We start from the raw sequence: 20,767 nt of genomic DNA, 5'->3' as shown, positions 1-20,767 counted from the left end.
CTCTTTGCCTTTGTTGTACTAGTTATTCACCTACCAAAGTGAGTCTGAAATCATTTCATAGCTACTCTAGGGCTGTCATCCCTAGCTAGCAAGACCCGTGGTCAGGGATGATAGGAGTTGTTGTCTAATAACAGCTGTTGATCCAAGTTTAAGAAATATTGCAGGGCTTCAAGAATAATGAGCCAAGTTTTCTTTAGGTGAAAGTGAAATTGGCTGAACTTAAGGAAAACTTAAAATCTATCTGGGATAGGCAAAAAAAAAAGGATTCAAGAGTTTTGTACAATTGTGAAAAAGTACTTTAATCAAATTGTGTAAGAAAATGTTACATTGGAAACATCACTGGGTAACCTGTTACTTTGCGTGCCATTTTGTGTGTCGAGGCTTCCCAGAAAATTACCTTAAATAACTCACAACTGACAACAGAATTATGGTTTGGTTTTTGGCAAATAATTTAGGGCCACAACTTTATTAAATACACAATTTTAATCCGAGTGTTGGCTTAGGCTTTTGGTTATTCACTCGTCCTTCCTAAAGAAGGACTATCCCCATCTGTCCATCCAGGACAGGACTCAATCAGCTGTCCCCTTAGGACAGGACTCACCTCATCTGCCCCACGTGGCAGGACTCACATCAGCTGTCACCATTGGACAGGACTCACCTCATCTGCCCACGTGGCAGGACTCACATCAGCTGTCACCATTGGACAGGACTCACCTCATCTGCCCACGTGGCAGGACTCACATCAGCTGTCACCATAGGACAGGACTCACCACTGTCCGCTTGGACAGTTCCTGCTCCGACTTCCGCATGGAAGTCAAGTAAACATACCTGGGAGTGAGGAGGTGGCTGCGCCCAGTCATTCCCTCCTCACCTTCACCAAGAATGTTCCTCAAGGCTCTTGCTCTTAAAATTGGGCCCACCATTCCCGCCAATGGCGGGATGGTAAGGACAAGAGTGTAAGCCCCGAGATTCCTTTAACGGAATACTTCTATATGGAGCAAACGGAGGTGAGGGTAGGCATCCGTGTGCCACCCCCTCTACCAACCGATTAACCAACCAAAAGCCTAACCGCCAACCTAACAAGTTGTGACAATTTGCTAGCGCAGTAGGCGAAAACCAAGAGGCACAGCCAATCAGCCAATTGGAAAAATTCCTACTGACCCCTGAATACAGGCGGCCCCGAAGGCAATAGCAATGTCGTGCTAACCTGCAAGAAAGAAAGGGCGGGTGGGAGGGGTTCAAACGCCAGGCAAAAATGTGACCAGAAAATGGTGGACGCAGCTTTAAGAGGGGCCCCAACAACCAATCAGATCCAAGGAATTTGCATACACACGCCCCCCATTACTCAGCATGAGCTGTGGCCTTACACAAACCAAACCCTAAGCTAAATTTCTTAACAGCCCTACCACAATCCGCTTTATATTATATGATATAAAGCGCTTTAGCACAGAGGACACAAACTTCTTAAATCACACAGATTTCTGCCTTTTTGCATGTACACTGGTTATTCACTCCTGTGTCTTAGAAAGCCACCTTCAGACTATCATCTCAGCCTAATAAGCCATTATATGAAACAAGCGTTTTGTCCATGTGTGTGATGTTTCTACATGAGCTAGTTAACAAATTGGGAAATTTTCATTCCTTAAAAAATCAGGGCACTATAGTTAATAGCTTTAGAAGAAGCCAAGAAAGGCATGGTTTGAAGATGGCTTAATACCCAGCTTGTTCAAAAGCTGTTAGCCAGTTTCCCAGTTCAGACAAAATCACAAACCAAACCAATAGTTAATAGAAGACTTCCTAGTTTGTTTTCTAGTTTGAACAAAGGGGTTGTGGCTGCGGTGAAAAAGGCCTGCTCATATCTCAGCTGATTTAAAACTAAGCATCTGAACTGATCAGGCACACTTTGGATGCAACAGCTTGGGCTTAGCAGATTCATAATGCCTATAACACTGAAAAATATTAGTGTATTTCCTACTATTAGTGGATTTAATACCAACTACCCCACAATTCGCAGGTGGCACTGTGGGTTAAACCACAGAGCCTAGGGCTTGCCAATCAGAAGGTCAGCGGTTCGAATCCCTGCGACGGGGTGAGCTCCCGTTGCTCGGTCCCTGCTCCTGCCCACCTAGCAGTTCGAAAGCACATCAAAGTGCAAGTAGATAAATAGGTACCGCTACAGCGGGAAGGTAAATGGCGTTTCCATGCGCTGCTCTGGTTCGCCAGAAGCGGCTTTGTCATGCTGGCCACATGAACCTGGAAGCTGTACGCCGGCTCCCTCGGCCAATAACGTGAGATGAGTGCCGCAACCCCAGAGTCGGCCACGACTGGACCTGATGGTCAGGGGTCCCTTTACCTTTACCTACCCCACAATTCAGTATATATATGTCACTTTTCCTTCAAGCCTCCCCTGCATAACATAGATGGAAGAGTATTTTGATGACTACCCGTGATCTATGAAAAACTGAAAGAAAATATACAGGAATGCCAAGTAGAAACTCTTGGCTTTGCTGGAAAAAAAGGGAACAATTGTTAACCTGAAGTAATGAAGTGGCAAGCCCTAGCGGGCTACATTCCATTCATCTTCTGCAAGATGGATTAAAAAAGGGAGCAGTATAAACCAACTCTGTGCTCAGCCAGAAATAACAGCACATAAAGCACCTGACCTAAGTGTTGAAGAGAAGATGTTCTAACAGACCTGAAATCACAACTGCCTCCTTGGATAAGCACAAGGCTTCCATCTAAAAGAACAACTACTGGGGTAAATAAAAGAGATGGGGGAAGCTGTTTTTAGGTCCACTGGCTTGGAATGACCCATCTCCTGTCCAGCCTGGGGAGAGCATAGAGTGATGGCAGGTCTATCATAGGCATCCTCCTGTTGCTGAATGCCCCCTCTTTGTTACTCAAACCAGTGAGAAAGCCTGACCAGCAAACTATGGCGATCTTACAATGATACACAATGTTTTCCACCAGCATTCTCCCACCCAGGATTTCCTTGAACCGCAAGCTCAAGATAGGCGTTAATAAAGGGAGTGCTATTGCCAGAAAGACCTTGAAGAATGTAGAGTAATTTTTGCCAGGCATTTCACATAAAATAAACCGCAATACAACCCACATGGTAGTCTTTGTCATGGTTCTGTGTAAAACTGCATTTTAAGTATTCACAGTAGTAAAATGTACATTAAGATTTATTATTTGTCATCTGAATAACTTGCTTTTGAAAAGCGAAAACAAGAGATTCACCAGTACACAGGGTGCGGAAGTAGGAAAACCTCTCAATGAGCTTGTAGGAGCCTTGTAGAAAAGGCCAGTGTGTTCTGTTTGCAGCGGGAAAGAAAAAGAGAAGGAGAACCTCTTTTCAGTGAAAAGCATCAGAAAAGAAACTTAACTGGGGAAGAAGGGGAGAAGAGTGTAATAATCCTGAAACATGTTGGCTAGACTTCTAAATTTAAAATCAAGTCTTTGTTGGCACTTTTTGGATATTTCCCTCCTGCTCTGAGTTGCCTTTCAGCAAGACAACCAAGTACCAGGGAAATAGTTATTATTTTGAGCTGAATGCTTCTCATTTTCTACTGGGTTCAGGACCTAGCTTTTTACATACCCATATGCCCTATATTATAAAATTGTTTTCTAAATAGAATTTAATTTGCTTCAACAACAACAATAAACACTTGTGTCATGTCATTACCATTATCTATTCCAGATGGTATAAATTCCATGGGCACACATAAAAATCATAATCAACTTGCTCAAAATTTGTGTGCCGTTTAGATGTTCCTCTTAACACTTAACTGATGCTTCACAGCACACAGACCCAGTGGAGGAAACAAAAGGTGTTTTCTTCCTCAGCAACCAATTTGTTCCTTGAAATTAAGAGGGGGGTTCTTTTTAGCATTCGAGAGGCTTCCATTTTCATGTAGATTAAAAATGGCTTAACTTGAGTGGTTCACAAAACAACAACAACAGTGAAATGAAACACTGATGATTAGAACTGCTTTTAATAGTATGATCTGACTAATGCTTTGTAACCCTTAAGACCGATATTGAAGGTGGGGGACGGGAGGGGGGAGGACCCAAGCCTGCTGCTGGGCCATTTATGATGGCATGTTAACACATACAGAGTGCAACATTAAGACGATAACTTACTTTATGCCAGAACCCCTGCAGGTTAGTGATGGCTGGATCACAGTGGAACGTAAGTTCAGCTTTGGAATGAAAGTACAAGAAATGCTGATGTCTCAAGCTATTTATTTTAAGAACTGGCTAAACATGGAGTGCCTGGCGTGCTATGGTCCATGGGGTCACGAAGAGTCGGACACGACTAAACGACTAAACAACAACAAAGCTGGCAGTAATGATTTCACGGGTGACACTTGAACTCACTCTAATCCCGCTTGTGAAAGCAGCTGGCTTGATTGATTATTTTGGTTGAAGGAATCTGAAATCCATTTTTTTGATGTTGCTATGCCAGGCCAGCATCTTCATCAGTAGCCCAAGAGGCTTTTCTTGTTGCAAGCAGCCAAACCTCCCAACTACAAAACTGCAAAGCCAAACTTTTCATGCCAAGCTAATTCATTACAGTACAGGAAACCCATTCAAGGAAATACCCACCCACCAAGGAAGCCCAGCTAGAGAAGCTTAACGTGTCCAAACTGAGCATTTTGCCCACTTTACCTCCAAGTACAATAGGGAATATCTGAGGGCCAAAAGCAGCAGAGAAGTTAAGGGCAACCTAGAACCGAGGGGCATTTAAAAAAGCATTTTGTAAGCCACCCTAGGAACCTGTTGCAGGGTAGAAGTGTAAATTAAACATTGCACGTTCATGTGTCTGTTCTGTTCATATACAAAAGGGAGGAGGGTGGGTTGCCTAATTTTTGTAACAGAAGGTATGCATGGTGAGAGGAGCTTCCCCTTCTCTCCCCCCCCCCCCCGGTCCCTTTTCACTGTAGGGAGTTTTCTCCTGGTACAGAACAACAGTCAGCCAGGCTTGGAAGAAAAAGACACCTTTCACTCTGGCATACCTTTTAGTGCAAAAATTACACATGAATATATCAAGGGTGCTGCCCCATTCACATATTCATTTGGCTCCGAGTTGGTAATGTGTCTGATCAATCATTTGGTAAATATACAACTGTTTTCTCCTGTTGACTCTGGAATGGAAGCAATGCCAGTCTAAGGCTTTTGAAGTCTTTGCCTTCATTCCCTTTCTCACTGTCATAACCACTACTGAAATCATTGCCATTTTAGGCTGCAATTCTAACCCAACTTCCAGGCAAGCCCCACTGAATCCAGGAGAACTCTCTTTGATGTAGACATAGTCACAATTGTGTTGTCTCTGGGCAAAGTAGGGGAGTCAAGTAAACTACCTCTATGTAGGCAGAGGAAAAGCTCCCGTTCCTCCAAATTTAACATAGTGACAACAACTGATCATGGGAAGCCAGCTCAGCAAATGTACTGCAGCAAAATATGGAAGAGAAACTTCTACTGAGTGGAACAACAGTGAAGCTTTTGGCTTATAATAGATCTCAAGAGGTCTACATTCTATTCCATTAATTCATTTGGTAGCCTCTGGTAATTGGCTATGTACACGTCTGAAGCAGATTGGCATCAGCATGGGAGTGTTGTTAAAAACAGCAAAGTGTTGGCATCCAGCCATTCCACCCTCTTACCTTTCTTCACAGCTGGAAGGTATACCTTGGGTTTTCAGACTTCTGAAACTCTTCAGAAGAGAAAAGGAAAAATGTCCTGCTACTGCCTGATAATTCTGGGGATAGGGGAGTGATCAGTTTGGAGATGGGTGGTGTTTTCCAATATTTTTGTTTTTTGGGGGATGGTGGTGTTTGTCTTATCTGCATTTTTAAGGTTTATTGCCATGGGGGTGGATTGGCCTGCTTTTTTTGTTGAGTTGTGCTGGGTGCCACCTACTTTTTTTGTTTGGTTGCTTGTTTGGGGTGTTTTGTCTTTTCTCTTTGTTAGTGTTGCCTGTGGGATTTTTTGTTGTTGTCTGGCTGGGGAGGTGCTTTGCCTATTTTTTTTAGGGGGGAGGCACGTGTTTGGGCTGGGGTTGTTGTGGTTCAGAGCAGTACCAGTTTTCTTCTGTGAAATAACTGGGTTTTTGTGCCCATGAAAGTTTCTCATATTTCCAAATGTGCCCCAAAGCCAAATAGATTGGGGACCCCATCCTAGATTTCTAATGGGCCATCAAAATAAAGCAGGCACTTATGTAAAGTAGTGCATGACACTGCATGTTTAGTTTGTCCATTCCCTTACACCCATGATGCAGCAAAAATTAGACTTCAAATCCTCTTCTGCATACTACCCACACTCCTACATGCCTTCACTTATAAGATAAAAATCTCATGGTTTCACTAACAGAACATTCCAGCACGAAGAAACTATATCTAATCCCTCACTTCCCTGTACATGTCCTGACAGGAGTAATGAAGTGCTTTTAAGATGCTCCCCCCCCCTAAAAGCATCCTGCCTCATTTACTAATGGATGAACTACCTCCCGAGGAGACAATCTTCGCTTTACAAACTTCATTACTCAGGCATGTAGCTCTGAAAGCAAGGCGCTTCCTGCAGCGTTCCCTGCAGACTTGAAGAGGATGTGAAGATGACAACTGCTGTGTGCTAAGGAACTTAAGGCTGCTATGTATATACACTGGTGGTGTATATATGATGCCCACTCAGAAGCCTTTGCTTGTGCCCACAGGGTCTCCTCTCCCCACTGAAATTAGCCTCGAAAGAAGCATTATATTGTGGCCAGTAGGTTGCAATGTGAGCATGGTTGTGGTGTGTGCCCACAAGTTTCTCCGGTTTCTAAATATGCACACACACTAGTCTGGGAGCACAGTTCAGCTTGCTTCTGCCCAGATGCACAGGATTGCAAAATATGGCATTATCTTCCTCCCTTCATAAAACTGCTTGGACACCTCCCCTCTGCCAACTCTTGCATATCATGACAAAGTATGAAGGCCCTGGACCCTTTCTTAAGAAAAATCCCAACCGATAAAGCTCAATGTGGTCATGTTAGCAAGATCTTTCCATGCAATGTAGCTTGTCATACAGGCAACACCTGCTGGAATTTCCTCTTTTACACAACTATTCAAGGGTGCAGAAGCCCTATCCTGTTTCTGCATCTGGCCACCCTAATGGAAGATTATTCTTTCTCAGTTCTAACACTGTGAGCCAAGGAATTGGACCTACAAACACAGCTTAGTGCTGTCATGTTGTCAGAAGATCTCCTACTTTATTACGCTTGTATGAGAAGAACTTCCCCAATTGTTTCTGTTAAAAGTTGACACTTCTCCCTTGTACTGTATGTGTAAAACTAGTTTTGCTTCCACCAGCCAAAAAGGAAACTGTTTCCAGTCTGCAACACGAAATGCTTGAAAATGTGCATTGGGGACTATCATTAAGGTTGCCAACCTATCAGAACAAAACTGGCATAGCCTATTTTGGGGTGCCACAGGGTTCTGTCTTGGGCCCAGTCTTATTCAACATCTTTATCAATGACTTGGATGATGGGCTTGAGGGCATCCTGAGCAAGTTTGCAGATGACACCAAATTGGGAGGGGTGGCTAATACTCCAGAGGACAGGATCACACTTCAAAATGACCTTAACAGATTAGACAACTGGGCCAAAGCAAACAAGATGAATTTTAACAAGGAGAAATGTAAGGTACTACACTTGGGGGAAAAAATGAAAGGCACAAATACAGGATGGGAGACACCTGGCTTGAGAGCAGTACATGTGAAAAGGATCTATGAGTCTTGGTAGACCACAAACGTAACATGAGTCAACAGTGTGATGCAGCAGCTAAAAAAGCCAATGCAATTCTGGGCTGCATCAATAGGAGTATAGCATCTAGATCAAGGGAAGTAATAGTACCACTGTATTCTGCACTGGTCATATACCTCACCTGGAGTACTGTGTCCAGTTCTGGGCACCACAGTTCAAGAAGGATACTGACGAGTTGGAACGTGTCCAGAGGAGGGCAACCAAAAAGGTCAAAGGCCTGGAAACGATGCCTTATGAGGAACGGCTTAGGGAGCTGGGTATGTTTAGCCTGGAGAAGAGAAGGTTAAGGGGTGATATGATAACCATGTTCAAATATATAAAAGGATGTCATATAGAGGAGGGAGAAAGGTTGTTTTCTGCTGCTCCAGAGAAGCGGACACGGAGCAATGGATTCAAACTACAAGAAAGAAGATTCCACCTAAACATTAGGAAGAACTTCCTGACAGTAAGAGCTGTCCGGCAGTGGAATTTGCTACCAAGGAGTGTGGTGGAGTCTCCTTCTTTGGAGGTCTTGAAGCAGAGGCTTGACAGGCATATGTCAAGAATGCTTTGATGGTGTTTCCTGCTTGGCAGGGGGTTGGACTGGATGGCCCTTGTGGTCTCTTCCAACTCTATGATTCTATGATAACCTATGCTCTGGCTACAAAATTCAACAATTGGGAATTGACAGAGTTGTAGGATCCTTCTCAAAGATTTGCCTCTGGTTAATTTGCAGTAATAGCCAGCCTGCCTGATTCTGATGTATGATCCCCATAAGTGCCAATGCTATAGGCTACCGAAATAAACTTTCCCAGCTGTATTTTCCAATACCACTAGGCTTTTATTCCAAAGCCTGAAAAGCAACACTCTGTAGCATACTTTCATGGGAAACTGCACAGCTGCAGTCTTGATGTATTTCAGTTATGAAATTAACACCTTGTAATTACAGAAGAATCAGAGAGAGAGAGAGAGAGAGAGAGAGAGAATGAATTCCAATCTTCATACAGCAAAACAAGGCTTTCTGGAAACACAGGGATTCTCTCCACTGTCACTAGCACAGCGGGCTCAAAAGCAGTCACCTGAAATTCAGTTCAGTATCTCCTTTGCAGTCCATTGCCTTAGTGTGGTTTCTCTACCAAGCCATGCATGGAGAAAATACATTCTGCCACTGTGCCTTTGTTGCTGAAAAGTGTTCAAATGCAGTAACACGGATTTATAGCTATCCCTTCAAGTTGTCGCCTGAAATAGCAGTGTGTGAGGCTTCTATTGGTGCACTTACGAAGCCCTGACCTTGACGCTGCCACCTGATCCCATCTAGAAATGTAGCAACAGGACTGGTGTCGGGAGGATGGCTCTACCCCACCCCCTGCTACTGGTCACCTGAAACAAGTTAGAATTGTCCTCTATTTGGGCTCCCAGCACTCTCCCTGGGACAGGCTTCCTCAGCCTCGGCCCTCCAGATGTTTTGAAACTACAATTCCCATCATCCCTGACCACTGGTCCTGCTAGCTAGGGATCATGGGAGTTGGAGGCCAAAAACATATGGAGGGCCAAAGTTGAGGAAGCCTGCCCCAGGACAACTGCCTTTCTGGTTCTGATCTGCAGCCTCCTCGCTTGCTTTTGCCTAGCTGCAATGTGTCCTTGAGCCAAGCCATTCTGCTTGCTTGGATGCATAAAGGTTGGAGAGATGTGTATATGCAGAAGCCTCTGATTTTGTGTTGCTGGAATGTGTTCTACCACCCAGCAGTAAGAATCACACCCACTGCTTCCCACACTCTTCTCTCTGGCCTGCCCACTTCTGAAATGCAGCCTGCAAAAGTTTGCGCGTGACAGCATGTGGCCCTTGATCCTATAAAAGGCTTCCCAGCCTTGCTCTATTGCAGGATTTCCCAAACTTGGGTCTCTAGCTGTTTTTGGATTACAATTCCCATCATCCCTGACCACTGGTCCTGCTAGCTAGGGATGATGGGAATTGTAGTCTCAAAACATCTGGAGGGCCAAGTTTGGGAAACCCTGCTCTAGGGCAACCAGGCTGAAAAGATTTGGTAAATGAGAAAAGAGGAGGTTGTTGTTTTTTTCTCCCAGGGGATCTATGTAACATAAAATAATCAACAATGGTATATGTTTTCTCAGGAGTTGGCCAGTTGAAAACAAACAAGTAAAAACAACAAGGCAGCGCTCTGGTGCATTTAACAGTTCTGTGAAAGAGGGAATTTGGACAGCCACTGCTTATTATGGAAGGGCTGAAGATAAACAACATCTACTGAAATTCCCTCTTCTGAGCAATCATTGTGCAGGAAGAGCTCTGTCTTCATTTCAACTTGTTACCCTCAAGAATCATAAAGGGAGTTCTCGAAGGGTTCCTTCCTCCTGCTGCTGTCTCATATTTAGTTTGGATGATTTGCCTCTTTTCTGCCCTGATTAACTCAACAGGTCTAATCCACCCTTCCTCCTAATTCCAATGTTACTATCAGCCTGCTCAATAGAGCGGCTAAATAGGCTGAAGTAATAAGAAATGGCGTGCAGCACAATTTTATGCTTGTTTACGCGCAAGCGAGTCCCACTGAGTTCAGTGGGGACTACTGCCAAGGAAGTGTGCACAGAACTTCATCTTGAGAAGTCTCTGAGCAATTTGATTCAGCAAGTATTCAGTACACCCAAGAACCCGCCAATCCCCACATGCCGTGTGCTACTAGCTTTGAAGCATCATGCAAGTCATTAAAAATGTACAGCTTTTATGTTCAATTATGTATAGGAACATTTATTTTAAAACACCGGGGTGGTGGTGGTGGAATGAATAAAAAAAAGTGTGTTTTCCTTTCCTTTAAAAAGCAAAGCATCAGCAGAAACCCATCAGATTCAAAGGTGTTCCTCTTTGCATGTAAGGATAAAAACTCTCTAAAGATGCTTGAAGGGGCCAACTCTCTTTTTTTAAGAGAGGGAGGGCTAAAAATCCAGGCTCCCCCCCAAAAAAGGTATTTTGAAAGATGGTATAGATGTCAGGCGCCATATTGGCATCCGGCCATCTTCACTTGGTCGCAAGTGGCCAATAGCTAGGTGCAACAGGCGCCTAGCACCTGACGAATTTTGAACGCTGACCCAAAGGTTGATTCAGGTATCATGCCATCCGCATCAAGGACACCATACAATGGCAGCTTTGTACCATGGCTATAACCTCTGTAATCAGAACACCATCTGCACCTGCCCTTTCATAAAGGGGTGACACCATTCCACCGCTGCTTAGTCTTAGTGGTGGCTAGCCACTTTGAAAGTTGCTCGCCATGAGGGTTCCTTTTATTGAGTAAATAGGCCAGCCTGAAGAAGGGTTTCTGTGCCATCTCATAGGGTGCCATCATGTATGAAGAAGTCCTAAATGGCTGAAGATGAAAAAGATCACAACTACTGTAGCTTTGACACTTTACTAACTCCAAGCTGCTGTGCCTTTCGGTATAGGAAGGTCATCAGACATTTGACTGCTGTAGTCTTTCATCTAGGAAGGAAAACTCTTAATCGCTTAGCCCTAGTTCCCTATAAGAGAAAGGGAGAGCAGCATGGGGCCATTTGTGCATGGAAATATTCCCTTGATCTTTACAGCAACAGTCAGCAACAGAATCTCAATGAATTAGGTTGGGGTAGAGGAAGTTTTCTCCAAATTAAGCCACGTAGTGGTACGTATAAATGCAGTAATACATACCAAATTGAATATGGATGTTTTAGAAATGCCAGGGCACTGCTATTTAGAACATTTACTACCTCACAAGAACAAGCCATAAATGTGCCTGCCCCTTTCATTTTCTTATTACAGACGTAATTCTCCAGAACCTATTTATGAAGTATCTGTAAGGGAAATTTGCTATTACCTAGGCTGTGCAGGGAAATGGGATCATGATGACTTCAGGAGCGCTACACCAAGAACAAATTTGCCTTATTAAGTCTAATTCAGATGCCCCAGACCATTAAGCAGTATCAACCAAAAGCATTGGCGTTTTGTGTTAAGGGAATTTGTAGTGATGGAGAAAGCTCCCAAGAGTGACAAGGTGAGCTGTTGTGATGTCACAGAATGTTCACAGAGAAGCAGAGGTTCACATGGCTCACATGACCCATAATAGCGCTTGCTCTCACAGCTGGGAAGCCTACTTGCACATACTGCTGTGCGCTTACCGGATCCGTTCTCACAATCCACCTAACAGAAAGATTGGGCAAACTATTGTACAGTGAAGATGTAGACCAGAAACCTAAGAACAGGCCTACTGTGCTAAGCTAAAGAAGCTCTGGACAACGGAAAGCTGATAAACAGGTCAGTTTTTATAGGGAAGTAGAAGTCCATCTGACCACCACCAATGAAAAAGCTGAGTGGGAAGAGGTCCCAGGCAATAGAGAAATGAAGGAACAGGCAGCCCAGAGCCATGGGTCACTGAGTGAAAGGTGCAAAGAGACAGAAGCCTGAGGATAAAGCAGGTGAAGGAGAAAGAGGAAGAAGTCAAGCGCCAATAAGAAAGGAGGCTAGCGAGTGGGGACCCAGCATCACTCAGGGCACAAAGGCAGAAATGGCTGTTGACTGAAAGGGAAAACGGGAGCATTCTCCCTTTATCTGACAAGGCGGCTTTCTGAGAGTGCATGCGAACAGTGTTAGAAACTCAAGTATATAAGCTAGGTGCCAAATGGCTCCTTAAATCAAGGTTGCAGTCACCAAAACAGAATGTCTAGGTGCCATTTTTTTTTTTGCAAGATGGCTCTAAAGTCTTATCCTTCAAAAGACGGACTGACTGTGATTGATTCTCAGTTAAACATCTGGCTAGTTCAGATGACAACCTTGAGCTAGGGTTAAGAGCTTTGAGAACTTAAAGAAGAAAAGTCACTTGATCCTGGGACAGTCCACATATATACTGGCCTATTCCAACCTCTCTTTCTTAACAGTGACTGCTACTGCTCAGGCTGCATAGGAAAAAAAAAACATCCTGGTTCCCGAAATTCATTCTGATTGTGCAGATTAAATAAAACTGATGGGATTCTACAGGATGGGGTATTAGTGTGTGGAAACAGTCCCGATCCAATGATCCCCAGATGGTGAAGAGGTCAAGCGCCATCCTGGTGACCAGGCATCTTCACTTGGCTGCAAGTGGTTGAAAGGTAGGTGCAAAATGCCTGGCTAATTTTGAACACTCTGTGTGGCACAAGGAATTGGCCAGCATAAGGAGGAAAAGCCTCTTGGAAGGTGTAGGCTTCAGATCAGGGGCCTAAGGAAATAGGTGGTGGAAGAAAGGTGGGACCCAGGAGAAGATTGTGCAGGGGAAATTCTCCTAGCCTAGGTGTGGGGAATTACATACAATCATCAGGAAAGGAGGCAAGAATGCTGTGGATGAGGCTTGGGCACCTTGGGCCACAATACCAAGAGGCCACAGGGTTGTCAGACTCCTGTATCATTAAAAGTTGGAGTGGAGAATTTTTCCACATGGCTTCTCTCATCACAGCTCAGTCCAGTGGGCAGCCATAAGGAGGCAGGGAGAGCCGAGGGACAGGAGAAGAAGGCTCATGGCGCTGAAATGAATTTCACATAATGATTTGTTTTATCGACAGCTTTTTAAAGTGTGGGTAAGCAGGTATTTAAGTGTCTGTGGAAAGTAATTGTCAGGATACTTACAAAGGATGACATTCAACTAAATAACCGAGTGAGTGCAAAGAGTACTGCTATCACAAAATGACTTATTCTACCCCCAAATATACGCCAGAGGGTTGGGGGAATTCCCAGAACAGATTTAGGAGTGTGTGGTGGGAGAGGATTTCTCATTCTGTGGCACAATGAGAAATCCCGGTGCTGGTAGAACATTAGCCTGAGGGTTGTGTAGCATACAACCCACAGAATTTATTTCTGTGGGACTGCTGTGGATCAAAGAGTTTGGGATTTCTCAGCTCCTGGGTATCATTTATAGTGGGAGCAGTTTCACTTCTCGCCAGCATTCATTCCAGGCTAACAGTTATTTAAAATGTAGCTTTCACACACTCTGGACTACCCTGAGTTTTCCTTACCATTCATTATTGGTGTATTATGTTGAGGGGGGAGAACAAAAACACACTTTATTCCCAGGAAAAGTACATATATATTTAAAACTTCTATCCTATTGCTTGGGTTATGTAGCATCACCCCCCTTCCACACTGGACTTTTCCACATAGATGAATTTAAAAACAAGTATTAATAAATGGTCCTGACCTTGCAGAAGCAGCAATTTTATCAAACTATTCCAACATTATCTTCCAAACAAAGATAAAGACTTTCCACATCATTTAGGACCCAAAAGGCAGATTTTGGGCATATAGGCTATTTTTGGAAGGGTATTGGCCATTTAGAAAGACTAATGAGACTGCATGTTTTTCAGGGACTATCAGCCTCAAAATCAAAACTGGTGTAAGGCGTTCTGGAGCTTCAGACATACCAGTAAAAACAACCTGTGACTGCACATAGTTTGTCCAACCCTAATTAAAGAAATCACTGTGAGTGGACTTTTATTCTTGCTATATTAATAGTAGAAATTAATTAAGAGGGGTGTATATTCTGTATGGATAGAAAAACTCTTAAATTCTTCTAAGCCAGCAGGTTTCAACCTGTTCAGGTATATGGAACATTTTCCTCTCCCTTCTCAATATTCTCCTCCTCCTCCTCAAATTTCTGCCTTCACCACATTTACCAAAAACAAAATGGTAGTGGTGGCCTACGTCGGTTGCATTTTTATTTGGGTCCAGACTCCAGATCCACTAGCAAAACTAATATTCAACCCAATTCTAACCCTATCCAGAAGCAAGAGTCTTTAATAATGATACTCTTTTAAAATATTACCTTAATCTAAAGAAAGATTATTTATGAAGGCCGCTGACACTGTATAACTAAAGCTGTCACAGTCACTGGCTTCAACAATGAGCTAAATGCCTATTGTTTGCAAAGCAGAATGGCGCAGTGTTCTCAGACAGGTGTAAGTATTGTAAGTCAAATCTAACATTCAAGTGGAAAATGAAGATTTGTGTACTAAACATGCCTACTCAGAAGTCCCACAGAGTTCAATGAGACTTACTTTCAAAGTAAGAAAGCTAGGACTGCAGCCTGAATCCTGGCTGCAGTGCCATCAAGGAAGACTTACTTCTGAGTTAACAAGCTTATTGCACAATGCTGCACATATTTACTCCAAAGTTTCACCAGTGCTTAATGGAACTGTTGGTAGTTGGCACAGTTAGGCTTGCAGTACTTGCTTGGAAACAAGTCTGGCTGAAATCAAAGGGATTTACTTCTGAGTAAGCAAAACTAGGCTCATTCTACACAAGCCTTTCTTTACTTAAGTGTCCCTCTGAAGTGGGCTCAACTCCTCCCAAACTTTAGTCAAACACATAGGAGGCCTTACCTTGCCCAGGCCCGCCTGGATCTCGGAGGTGTTTGCAAGCTGCTCCTAAGAAACCGGGGGAAGAGAGTTCATTTGCAGTCCCTTAACGTGGCCATGCTCAGGGCCTCGGACCCGGACTCGCCCTGGGTGCCGGAGGAGGTGGATCGCCTCCAGGAGCAGTGCAGGCTGGAGCCCCTCTTGCGGAAGGACGAAGTGAAGCGGTAGAAGTTGCTGTGCCTGTTGCGCAGGTACTCGCGGTAGTTCCTCGTGAGCAACGTGTAGAGGAAAGGGTTAATGCAGCTGTTGCTGTAGGTCAGGCAGGTAACCAGGTAGTTGATGCACTTCTGGGTGTGAGGCGCGAGCCCGAGGGGCCCGTGGTAGAGGGACACCAGCTGCCAGATCCAGAAGGGCAGGAAGCAAGCCCAGAAGACCAGCACGATGGTGAAGACCAGAATGAGCACCTTCTGGCGCGGGGAGCGCTTGGGCTCCTTCTTGCGCGGAGGGTTCCTCTGCGACTCCAGGTAAGTGGTGGCCAGGCGCGCGTACAGGCAGCCGATGATCAGCCCCGGGGCCAGGATGCTGGTGCTGAACAGCACCGTCAGGTACAGCCGGTAGGCGTCGGGGCTCCAGGTGGGCGCGCAGATGTGCTTCCCGTCCTTGCTGCGGCTCAGCGTGACCATCAGCATCATGGGCAGCGTGAGCAGCAGCGACAACCCCCAGACGGCGCCGGCCGTGGCTTTGCTGAAGCGCCGCGACCGCTGCCGCGTAGCCAGCGGCCTGGTGACAGCCAGGTAGCGCTCAGTGCACATGACGGTCAGCGTGAAAATGCTGGCGTGCATGGTGAGCAGGTCCAGGCTGAGCAGCACGCGGCAGCCCAGCTCGCCGAAGTACCAGTCCTGCGCCACCGACGTGCCCACGATGAACGGGATGGAGCACAGGTACAGCAGGTCGGCCAGCGCCAGGCTGGCGATGGAGCCCGACAAGGGCGCGCCGCGGGCGCACCGACCCGAGCGCCACAGCAGCCCCAGTGTGTACACGTTGCCGGCCACGCCGGCCACATACATCACTGACAGCACCGCGCCGAAAGCCCACGCGGCCGCCGTATCCCCGGGCCCGCTCGACGAGGCATTGCCCGGCCCGCCGACGGCGCTCCAGTTGCGCTCCATGGTGGCCGGGCGCACGCGGAGAGAATGGGGCAGCCCGGCCGTCTCCCGCCCAACTTGCAGCGCGCCGCGGTCCGAGCAGCCAATCGCAGAGCCCGCTTTCTCTCGGGCCCGCCCCTCCTGGCGTCGCCTCTTCCCTCTCCGAGCGCCGCAGTTTTTATCCGAGGAGTCCCACTCCGGGAAAGGCAGACCTGCGCAACGACGGGGAAGGCATGCTAATGAATGGAGTCGGAGGAGGGCAGGCGCTGTGCAGGTGGTCTGGGCGGCGATTCCCTCTAAGCGAAAGCAACCAAAAGTCTCCTGGAGCCATTAAAGACTAACACATTCCATATGGCATAAACTTTCCCAAGACGGCAGTCTGAGTCTGCTCCAACAGCTGCATGAAGTGTCCGCCCGAGTTGCGTCTGTTCGCGAGGGGAGGGAGCACAGTCAGTGAGCTCGTGAAACGCACAGATAGGGATAACGTTGCCACCCGTCCTATATCATACAGGACTGTCCCGTATTTCAATGTAAAATGCTACATCCTGTATTGATAGAATTTCGTCCTGTATTTCAGGTATCTCTCTGGCTCTCTGCCAAATGCATGTGTGTGAAAGTTCATCCATTTAAGCTCTGGGTAGCCAAGCACAAACAGATTTACAAATTTCTGTGACAAATTCCAGAGGGGCCATCCTGTTAGGCTGCAATAGATTGTAATGGATTGCTTTGAAGTCACTTCAGCACCAGATAATTAAAAAATTGCAACGCCCCACCCTGTATTTTGCCAAAACAAAGGTGGCAACCCTAGGGCTGATTCACAAAACAGTTGGTTGCTAGCAGGCATTTTGGCATCGGTGAGCCAATTACCGCATGTTGTGGTTTGATAATAATCCATCATGCCAATGGTACGGTAGCATTTAACTTGTTGGATGGAGTTTGCTCTTTTGCTCCAGGGTGGCCACCTTAAGCTCAGTTACAGAGAAATGTTCCCTCTTCCCCTGCCGCTAGTGTCTTGGTATACTGCATTTCTGATGTCAGATTTGTGCCTGCTTCTTCTCTTGCATAGAGACTGGCCTTTCTATCCTACACAGAATGCAGAAGGGCATTATTGGCAATCCTCATAAAAAAGTTTCTTGTCAGTGAGGAGGCAAAATTACAACCTCTTTTGTTTGAAAGTGGAAGAGGAGAGTTGGTGGACTTTCCTTCCTTGGAGGTTTTAGATCAGGTTGCATGGTCACCTGTCATGTATGATCAAGTCCAACTGCAGGGGGTTGGACTAGGTGATGCTTGGGATGCCTTCCAATTCTACAGTTCTATGAATTTATAAGATACATACAGGAACTCCAGAGTCTTGGAATGATCCACCCCATTCCCTACAGAGTCCACACATGGCTGGAAGACAGGAGCAGGGTGGAGTTCCACCTCAACCAACAGCGAGTTTTGGTAGTATAAGCTGGGAAAGGGAATGTTTCCTGCTAAATGCTTATCAACCAAAGCAGGATTCACTAGTGGAGAAGGTTGTCAGAAGAAGGACTCTAGAATGGGAGGCTTCTCATTTTTATTTTTACTATCACACACAATCCAACCTGCACCCATGCTAGAAAGTTCTGAAAATGTGAGCCATAAGCAAGCCTCACGGGAGGAAATGCAGCCTGGTGTTGTCATGGGAGACGACTAAACACCTTCAGCAACACCCTTTTCGTTTATGTTCTCATTTACATTCTCAGTCTCTATATACTTAAAGTCTGAGGCTTGCTAGAGAGGAAAGCACACAGAATACTTCTGATGCACACTTTGACTTCCTAGATCAACTGTAGTACAGAGGAGCCCAGACCTCTTTATCCTCAGAGCTCCTTCTGGAGAGACTCTTTGACTTGGTGCAGTTTGCATGGAACACTTGAATTTACATGTTCCGATCTGCTAAGGGCTGTATATATTTTGAGGTGTGGCTGATACAGTAACTCTGGGGCATACAATCTACAACCTATTGCTTGTGCTGGATTGTTATGTTATTAATAAAAATGCAAAAAATATTGAGGCAAAGGTCTGCATTTCAGGCAAAGGTCTGCAATAAAGCCCCTAATTTTTTTTTTAAAAAAACCAAAAGAACATCAGGAGGAGGAAAGTGGTGCTTAACCCTTACCCCACAGGTTGTTTTTTTCTGTTAAATGGATGTGGAACCAATCACATGGGTGAAGGAAATAAACCGGGAGCTGATTTTGAGCTAAACATTATTTGGCTGGAAAAGACCCAAGCGCCTTGCTGATCCTCTGCTCAAGACTTCAATTATTTTGGGCTGCTTTTCTTTACAAACTGTCAGGATTTTGATGTGTATATTTGTGTGTAGTTTGTCTGCAAAATAACTGACATGTTAAGGGATTCAATCTACTTTCTGAAATAAAGCTGTTCCTGGGCTTTGTGACAATTCAGCCCACACAAATGACACCCAGAAACCTCTAAGTCACTCTACTTCTTCATGCCTTTTGGATTTTGGAACAAAAACTCTCAGTACACATTTTCCAGGAAATGTAAGGGTGAAGGAGAATAAAGGGTTTATGACAGGAACAGATTTGCTTCTAGATAAACTGTTAAACATAGAATTTTTTCTTCGCTATTTCACTTGGACCTTTTCCTTTTCTTCAGACATCTCTTTGGCAAAGCCTTACTATTTGAATGAATTGGAACAGAATACATAATGTGAACCAATACAGAAAAAAACAGATGTCATTCATTGCTTTCCTCAGCTAGCCAGTACATAATGTTCTGGGGATATTCAGAGCCGGATCTATACTTTGGCAGGCAGCATTCAATATTCTGTACAGATATACCACAGTCTTCTTGTCCTGAATGGCTGATTATTTGGTGTGTGTGTTTTCCTCATGATATCCATCATCAGATTTCTACCCCCTTTCTTTTCCCTTGCATTTTACTATTTTTTTATTTCTCATCTTTACAGCATCATTCACATATATTTGAAATTGCATTTTTAAAGGTCAGACAAGCAAGGCCAGCCCAAAACATTTTGCTGCTTGAATCAAAGGAAAAAATGGCACCCTGTCTTGATTCCATATACAGAAGCCATCTGGACTGAAAGCTCAATGCTTGATTCAAGGACACTTGTGAAGGGCTAGAACCCTGTTATATACAGCACCTGAGGGCAGAAGATGAGTGAAGGGGGAAGCAGGACACAGGTGTAGCATACATAGTTCTGTCCAACAAGAGGAATAGCTGAGAGGACTAGGTGGAATTGCCGGGGGACTCTTCCCTAGCATCTACTGCATGAAGTAGTCACCTCACTTTGCCTAATGGTAGGACAGGCACTACAGGCTCCTCCCTTGTACATACAAGGATTTTTTTTGAGAACAGCTCAGAAACAATGTCTAGTGTTGTGCCCTAGTTCATGCAGACTTCTGCCTTATTAGCTCACCCTTAGCACCACCAAGGTCATTATCAAGTTCATTACACACAACTTCTTCCTGTTTTGGTCCAGTAAGTAGAACACTGTTTGATAAAATGGTTTGTGGTATCCACCCATGAGGAAAATAGTTGTCATCCTTCAAGCATCCTTCTGTCTTTCTGGTCCAATCTGTATTCCCTGTTGGCAGTCCAATGAGTATCTGAAAATTATCTCACTGTCATAAAATTGGATACAGATTAGGAGCAATTTATAGTCTGAATTCCCTTTGTGCACAAAGGATGGTCTGCAACTCAGAAGCAGTCCTTGTGACATTTCATCTGGTCCTTGAATCTGCTAAATCTTCATTAAGTTATGATAAGAAGTTTGTGCACAGTTCACACTGATATTTTTTCGTGTTTTGAGAAATATAGACATTCCACATGGTGACATTATAGCTGTTATCTGGGTTTGTTCATGTAATATAATTGTCTGAATTGTTGTACCTAAGTGTTTGTGCTCCATAATTTTTAACGACTCCAAGTTGTTCATGGAGCGCAATCACTTGTGTAGACAGGGTCATTGTGTGCAGAACAATACACTTCCAGGCCCTGGGACATTGAATGGAGAACAGGGCAGCCTTCCAGGGTACCCCTTCACCTCTCACAACTGCAGCCACTCTGTTGAAGTAGAGCAGAACCCCCTATCAATCCTTCATCTGTTTAGCAATATCAATTCACATCATTATGTAAGCTTATGTAAACAGTACTAATATTTATACTAGGATCTCATCTTGTAATTGCCATGCATGTTCCCATTAGACTATTTGGATAAATCAATTGCACTGCATTTCCAGGCTTTTCCTTGGTTGCTAATTACCCTTATTCAAAAATCATTATGTTGACTTAAAAAGGACTAAATGCCAAATTTTGAATTTTTCACCCCTGGCCTGTTGGGTTATGTTATTCAAAATGACCACTGCCTGAAGCCATGAGCAGGAACTTTCTAATGATCTTATCACATGTTGCTTAAGTTTTGGCCTTAGGTAACTGTGAATTTATGACAGTTGGCAACCATGTGTTT

The 20,767-nt window shown here is 44.7% G+C and overlaps 1 protein-coding gene across 1 annotated transcript; it reads right to left on the bottom strand.

Annotated features, from left to right (window-relative positions):
• Positions 1 to 7,944: 7,944 nt before the first annotated feature.
• LOC118076404 (urotensin-2 receptor-like) lies at positions 7,945 to 18,309 on the bottom strand. Its single transcript, XM_060271820.2, has 2 exons — positions 15,170 to 18,309; positions 7,945 to 8,069 (listed from the first exon to the last, which is right to left on the bottom strand). Exon 1 carries the CDS (start codon positions 16,312 to 16,314, stop codon positions 15,238 to 15,240), a length of 1,077 nt encoding a protein of 358 aa, XP_060127803.1. The 5' UTR covers positions 16,315 to 18,309; the 3' UTR covers positions 7,945 to 8,069; positions 15,170 to 15,237.
• Positions 18,310 to 20,767: the final 2,458 nt, after the last annotated feature.

The sequence above is a fragment of the Zootoca vivipara genome, chromosome 2 (assembly GCF_965207765.1).
Source record: "Zootoca vivipara chromosome 2, rZooViv2.hap1.1, whole genome shotgun sequence".
NCBI lineage: Eukaryota > Metazoa > Chordata > Lepidosauria > Squamata > Lacertidae > Zootoca > Zootoca vivipara.
The sequence above is the reverse complement of the archived record's forward strand: the minus strand, read 5'-3'. Positions and strand labels throughout refer to the sequence as shown.